Raw genomic sequence first — 7,661 nt, forward strand, 5'->3', positions numbered from 1 at the left:
AAAAAAAAGAGGAGGAGAAGAAGAAGAAAAATCTGAGCTTTTTGTGATTGTCTTCTCTTCTGTTTTCTTTTCTTTGTTTCTTTCTTTATCTCTTTCTTTCTTTCTTTCTTTTCTTCTTTTTTCTTACTACGAATGCACGTATCGAGGCCTCGTCAGTTCTCTGTGGTCTAAAAGGTTTCCTTAGTCACTTTGAAAGGCTGCACCTTATCATGATGTGATCTTTGTAGTCAACGTGGCTTTAAACAACAACTAGTTAAGTAATGAAGGCTGCACCTTGTCAACATATGACCTTTGTAGTCAACGTGGCCTTAAACAACAACTAGTTAAGTAATGAAGGCTGCACCTTGTCAACATGTGACCTTTGTAGTCAACGTGGCTTTAAACAACAACTAGTTAAGTAATGATGGCTGCACCTTGTCAACATGTGACCTTTGTACTCAACGTGGCTTTAAACAACAACTAGTTGAGTAATGATGGTTGCACCTTGTCAACATGTGACCTTTGTAGTCAACGTGGCTTTAAACAACAACTAGTTAAGTAATGAAGGCTGCACCTTGTCAGCATGTGACCTTCGTAGTCAACGTGGCTTTAAACAACAGTTGATCTTCTGCGTTCGTGGGCTGCAACTCCCGCGTTCACCCGTATGTAAGCGAGTGGGCTTTTACGTGTATGACCGTTTTTAACCCACCATGCAGGCAGCCATATTCCTTTTTCGGGGGTGTCCATGCTGGGAATGTTCTTGTTTCCATAAACCACCGAACGCTGACATGGATTACAGGATCATTAACGCGCGTATTTGACCTGCTTGCTTATACACACGAAGGGGTTTCAGGCACAAGCAGGTCTGCACATTTGTTGACCTGGGAGATGGGAAAAATCTCCACCCTTTACCCACCGGGCGCCGTTACCGAGATTCGAACCAGAGACCCTCTTACTGAACGTCCAACGCTTTAACCATTCGACTTTTAAGATGTCGTAATCCCTACCGTTCTTCCATCCCCTGTCTTTTGCAGACGTTCGCAAACGTCGTCTATTCTGCCAGACGACAGAAGGTGGTGATAGATGACAACCTCTACGAACGGGAAGCACAGTTCGTGCGCAGAATCTTTGACTATCCTGCCGTGAGTATTAGTCTGCCACTGCGTGGCTGTGATGCAGGTTTAATAATAATAATGATAATAATAATGATAATGATGATAATAATAACAGTAATTAGAATAAACGTTGAGATTCGTTTCAGGTTAAATCTTGGGAGCCGCACGTAAAATCACAGAGTGTTTCTGACGCAGAATTTTCATCACAGATTGTTTCTCGTAGAATTTTCATCACAGATTGTTTCTCGTAGAATTTTCATTACAGAGTGTTTCTGACGCAGAATTTTCATCACAGATTGTTTCTCGTAGAATTTTCATTTCAGAGTGTTTCTCGTAGAATTTTCATTACAGTGTTTCTGACGCAGAATTTTCATCACAGATTGTTTCTCGTAGAATTTTCATTACAGAGTGTTTCTCGTAGAATTTTCATTACAGAGTGTTTCTGACGCAGAATTTTCATCACAGATTGTTTCTGTCGTAGAATTTTCATTACAGAGTGTTTCTGACGTAGAATTTTCATCACAGAGTGTTTCTCGTAGAATTTTCATTACAGAGTGTTTCTCGTAGAATTTTCATTAGAGTGTCTCGTAGAATTTTCATTAGAGTGTTTCTGACGCAGAATTTCCATCAGTGTTTCTGACGCAGAATTTTCATCACAGAGAAAATGTTCCACGATCAAACGGAGGTCGTTTGGAAACAGCATCATGATTATTTACCTGTTTATCAGCCTATTTTCTTTCTCTTCTGATCAGTCTGAGTGGTCCACACACAATCCAGGAAATGGGAATTTCCGGCGACTGATTTTTGCATGTAGAGTAGCGGGCCTTCTTCTTCTTCGCCTCCTCCTCCTCCTCCTCCTTCTTTTTTCTCTTCTTCTTCTTATGTGTTTCTGCAACTGTTATTACTATAACGCTGTCACCACGAACAATTATGTTACGCAATACAATCAAATAAAAAAAAACAACAACAAAACCACCTGTACAGGTAGACCAAACGAAAAGCATCGTTGCTGAGTTGTGTTGTGCAGAAAGTGTTGTACACTATCACGGGCGACATGGCACAGAGGTGTACCAAGACAGCGCTACCTGGACCTTTTGTCCGGCAGTGTGTGCCAGGTACTGATTCAGCTCTGTCGTGTTCTGTGTCCTGTCGAGCAGTGTGCTGTAATAAATGATTGTGTCGTGTCGTGTCGTGTCGTGTCGTGTTGTGTTACATTTTGTGTCATACTGGTGTGTTGTGTCATCCTGTGTCGTGTGTCGTGTTGTGTTATGTCACATTTTGTGTCATACTGGTGTGTTGTGTCATCCTGTCGTGTGTCGTGTTATGTCACATTTTGTGTCATATTGATGTGTTGTGTCATCCTGTGTCGGGTCGTGTCTTGTGTCATGTCGTTTTTTTGGTATCAAGCAACATGGTTGTTGTTGTTGTTGTTGTTTTTGTCGTAACGTTTTGTGTTGCATATGCTTGGAAGTTGGTCTTGTTTTTGGATTGTGTCAGGCTGTGTTGTACTGTGTTGTGTAATGATATGTCGTTATGTGTTGTGATTTGTTGTATCGTGTCCTGCTGTGTTGTGTCGTGTGTCGTGTTGTGTCGCGATGTGTAGTGTACAGTACTGTGTCATGTGTTGTACCGTGTGTGTGTGTGTGTCTCACACACACACACACACACACACACACACACACACACACACACACACACACACACACACACACACACACACACACACACACGTGCATTATATCTACAGAGAGAATAGATGACAGACTGCTAGATAATTTTTATTGATAGAAACATAAAGAGTCGGAAAGAGATGCATATAGATAGACAGACAACAGACAGACAGACAGGTACATACATACATACATACATAGACAGACAGACAGACAAACACATAGATTAAGCAGACAAGACGCAACGTTTTCAACACCGTATGTCACGTGCACAATTGTCCGCACAGGGAACTCCACAGTGACGCTGACCAACAGCACCTTGGGACTGGGGCAGAACGAAGTGTCCATCATGGAGCTGTCCGGAGTTCGAAACAACGTCAACTACCGCGTGTCCTTGACCTACAGCACGCACATGCCCATTTACGAACAGCTATGGGGTGGAAACGATGACGGTCAGATGCGTGTGTTTGTCCGTCACGTCTGTCTGTCTGTCTGTCTGTTTGCCTGCCTGTCCGTCTGTCGCTTTCGGTTCATTCATGCAAGACTGCGTCAAAGTGTCTTTCTTCTGAACATGTTTCGTTTGAATGAAGCAGGTGACTGAGTTCAGAAGGACATCCTTTGTGTTGGAAATAACTATACAAATATAGTGTTTGATTGTTGTTTCTCAGTGTGTAGAGGTGGGAAACAGCATTGTTATTATCATTGTTGTTACTCTTTCTTCTACTACTACTAATGATAATAATAATAATGATAATACTTCTTCTTCTTCTTCTTCTTCTTCTTCTTCTTCTTCAACGGTTTTTTTTTTCTTTCTTTTTTGTGTTGTTTTTGTTGTTGTTTTGTTTTTTTGTTTTTTTGCAGCTGAAAAGTCTGTATCGAGCTTTGGGGGATTATTAAAGCGCATTCAATAATGTTGAGAGAGCAAATTGATGGCAAAAAGTCCTGGCGCTCGGTATCAACGGAAATGTTTTAAATTTTATGAGAAACGTTGCATTCGATGCAAACTCCTGTTAATAGCAGTTAATGAATACTTCTTATTCTTTCAACATAGATTATTGTTGGTGTCAGACAAGGAGAAAATCTTCACCTTCGTTGTTTGCACTGCTTTTCAATAGCCTTTAAACTTTCTTGGTAGAAAATCTGCGGGCAATGACAACAACTGTAAAAGAGGCAAATAAGTAACAATATTAGAATCACAAACTGATTGTCTGCGAAGAATGTTTCGGACTTCTCTGCGCCAGTTGATACAGATAAAAGTAAGAAGATGCATCTTTCTCTGTTTAGGGTGAAAAATATTTTTAAAAGAAAAAGAATTCCTGTTCCTGTATTCAGGTTGTAAATACGAATATGTTTAAGCAATCCGAACAGCGCTATATCTCATACAAATCTCTTTTATCTGAAAATAAGCACATCAGTTTTGATATCATGGAAACTTACAAAAGCTAAACTATTTTTCTGGCACAAGTTTTGTCTTTTTGCAGCCATGACACAGCAGTATTCTAAAACATCACGCATGTATGAGAGTGTACATGTGTTTGTTCATGAATGTGTGTATACATAGAAACATGTATGTATTGACGAATGGATTGATGGATGTATGTATGTGTGTGTGTGTGTGTATGTATGTATGCATATACGTATGTATGTATGCGTGTGGATTTATGTACATAAATGGTTAGGTGTGTGTACATGTGTATATGTATCTGTGAATATTGAATAGTGTACAAGATCGTAACTGCATCGTTGCTTCTTCCCCCACCCCACAATGCCTTTTTTTCTCTGTTCTGGTTCTTTAAATCTTTTCTTTTGTGATGATGATGGTGATGATGATGATGACGATGATGGTGATGATGATGGTGATGGTGATGATGGTGATGATGATGATGGTGATGGTGATGATGGTGGTGATGATGATGATGATGATGGTGATGATGATGGTGATGATGATGATGGTGATGATGATGGTGATGATGACAATAGTGATGATGGTGATGACGATGACGATTGCAGGGCAGCATTTCGTTCAGACTCTGTCGTTCTACAACGTCAGCATCAGCCAAGACCTTCCAGCCATCCTGTTCAAGCCTCCACCTGCCTGCAGTCAGCTGTCTCTCTCACTTCACCAGGTGTGGGAACCACTGCCTGCCTCTGCTCTGTGTGTGTGTGTGTGTGTGTGTGTGTGTGTGTGTGTGTGTGTGTCTGTGTGTGTGATTCTGTCTGCCTGCCTGCATGTCTGTGTGTGTCTGAGTGTGTGTGTGTGTGTGTGTGTCTGTCTGTGTGTGTGTGTGTCTGTGTGACTGGCTGGGCTGTCACTCTCTCTCTCTCTTTGTGTGTGTGTGTGTGTGTGTGTGTGTGTGTGTGTCTGCCTGTTCTTCTCTGTCCCATACTCTCTGTCTCTCTGTGTCTCTCTCTGTCTCTCTGTCTCTGTCTCTGTCTCTCTCTCCCTCTCTCTCTCTCCCCATCCGTATGTCCATTTATCTCTTGAAGTTGATCTGTCAGTGTTTCTTCACATTCATCTACATGTCCATCAGACTTATCTAACTTAATCGATCTGTGTTCTTGATCTGTCTGTGCTATTTTCTCTGCCTGTCTGTCTGCATTTCCGTCCTTCCTTCTCCACAGCTGTCTTTCTCATCGTCCGTACGTCCGTCTACCTGTTTGTCTACCTGTCTGTCTACCTGTCTGTCTACCTGTTTGCCTGATCTGATCGATCTGTCCGTCTACCTGTCTGTCTACCTGTTTGCCTGATCTGATCGATCTGTCCGTCTACCTGTCTTCCTGATCTGATCGATCTGTCCGTCTACCTGTCTTCCTGATCTGATCGATCTGTCCGTCTACCTGTCTTCCTGATCTGATCGATCTGTCCGTCTACCTGTCTGCCTAATCTGATCGATCTGTCTGTCTACCTGTCTTCCTGATCTGATCGATCTGTCCGTCTACCTGTTTGCCTAATCTGATCGATCTGTCCGTCTACCTGTTTGCCTGATCTGATCGATCTGTCCGTCTACCTGTTTGCCTGATCTGATCGATCTGTCCGTCTACCTGTTTGCCTGATCTGATCGATCTGTCCGTCTACCTGTTTGCCTGATCTGATCAATCTGTCCGTCTACCTGTTTGTGGGTAAGTGTTGGGGTGGGGGTGATGCGCGCATTTGTCCACTTTTTGTTCTGTCAGCACGTGTGTATGAATGAGGGCAGGCATGCGGGAGCAAGGATGTCTTTTTACCACACATGTGACGAAACCAAAGTGTTGACATTGCAGATGGCTGAGCGGCCTTCAAACCACATCCAGCGCCCCCTGCTGGTGATGCCGTGAACCTAGGAGCTAGCAGTGTCGTCAGGGTTTTTTGCTGTTGTTATCATGCTGTTGATGGCGCATTGGTGTTGTTTTACAGTCTGAATGGTGCTATCTCTCAAAGGTGATACACATATTAGATCAACCAGTCAAAGGCACTTTCCATGCACCACACTGCAACTGATTAGTAAAGGGCAATTACTATATATATCACAGCCATTGGTCAGTCAACGGCAGTTACTATATATATCACAGCCATTGGTCAGTCAACGGCAGTTACTATATATATCACAGCCATTGGTCAGTCAACGGCAGTTACTATATATATCACAGCCATTGGTCAATCAACGGCAGTTACTATGTATAACACAGCCATTGGTCAATCAACGACAGTTACTATATATAACACAGCCATTGGTCAGTCAAATGCAGTTACTATATATAACACAGCCATTGGTCAATCAACGACAGTTACTATATATAACACAGCCATTGGTCAGTCAAATGCAGTTACTATATATAACACAGCCATTGGTCAATCAACGACAGTTACTATATATAACACAGCCATTGGTCAGTCAAATGCAGTTACTATATATAACACAGCCATTGGTCAAACAACGGCAGTTACTATATATAACACAACCATTGGTCAGTCAAAGACAGTTACTATATATATCACAGCCATTGGTCAGTCAAAGACAGTTACTATATACAACACAGCCATTGGTCAGTCAAAGGCAATTACTATATATAACCCAGCCGTTGGGCAATCAACGGCAATTCAAAAGGAGGTTTTACTACGTTCGGACAAATCCATATACGCATGACCTCATCTGCTAGTCAGATGCCTGAAAGCAGCATAGCTTAACACTATAGTCAAGCCTTGAGTGCATCCAAGAATATCCAATTGTTTGCTGCAGCTGTCAGAGTGGGTTTCTGCTACAGAACTTCAACCAGGCGACAGCACTTTTATTGATGATAATGATGATAATGATGATAATAATAACAATCACAGATTGTACTTATATTAATTGATTGATATGGATACTTATATAGCGCCTATCCTCGGTCGAAGACCAAGCTCTAAGCGCTTTACGAACTCGAGGTCATTATTTTGCACAACAGAGCCGACTGACGGCTGCCACTGGGCGCTCATCATTCACTTCCTGTGTCATTCAATCAGATTTCAGGCACGCACACATTCACACTCTGGCAGACATGTAACATTTTACGTGTGTGACCGTATGGCGTAAACTCCCATATGATGGGTTTTAAGCGCCTCACATGAAAGAATACACATACAGTAGTGCAGTATAACATGCCTCTGCACACAAAAAAATCTATACACGTATCTATAATATACACCAAGACAATACTACAAATTGCTGATGTGAACAATCACACACACGCACACGCACAAACGCGCGCGAGAGAGAGACACACACAAAATATGCCCAGCACACGCACACACACACACACACACACACGCTCATATACACTGGCACGCAGTAAACACGCACGCACACACACACACACACACACACACACACACACTGGCACACTGTAAACACACACACACACACACACACACACACACACA

The 7,661-nt window shown here is 42.2% G+C and overlaps 1 protein-coding gene across 1 annotated transcript in view; it reads left to right on the forward strand.

Moving 5' to 3' along the window:
- The window catches only part of LOC143277816 (uncharacterized), a 10,644-nt gene extending 4,450 nt beyond the window's left edge, over positions 1-6,194 (forward strand). The window contains exons 3-7 of the mRNA XM_076582726.1: positions 1,014-1,121; positions 2,122-2,209; positions 3,052-3,216; positions 4,775-4,890; positions 6,026-6,194. Of these exons, the coding sequence (XP_076438841.1) occupies positions 1,014-1,121; positions 2,122-2,209; positions 3,052-3,216; positions 4,775-4,890; positions 6,026-6,079 (531 nt within the window). The 3' untranslated portion in view covers positions 6,080-6,194. The remainder of the gene's footprint in view (positions 1-1,013; positions 1,122-2,121; positions 2,210-3,051; positions 3,217-4,774; positions 4,891-6,025) is intronic.
- Positions 6,195-7,661: the final 1,467 nt, after the last annotated feature.

The sequence above is a fragment of the Babylonia areolata genome, chromosome 35 (assembly GCF_041734735.1).
Source record: "Babylonia areolata isolate BAREFJ2019XMU chromosome 35, ASM4173473v1, whole genome shotgun sequence".
In the NCBI taxonomy this organism is placed as follows: domain Eukaryota; kingdom Metazoa; phylum Mollusca; class Gastropoda; order Neogastropoda; family Buccinidae; genus Babylonia; species Babylonia areolata.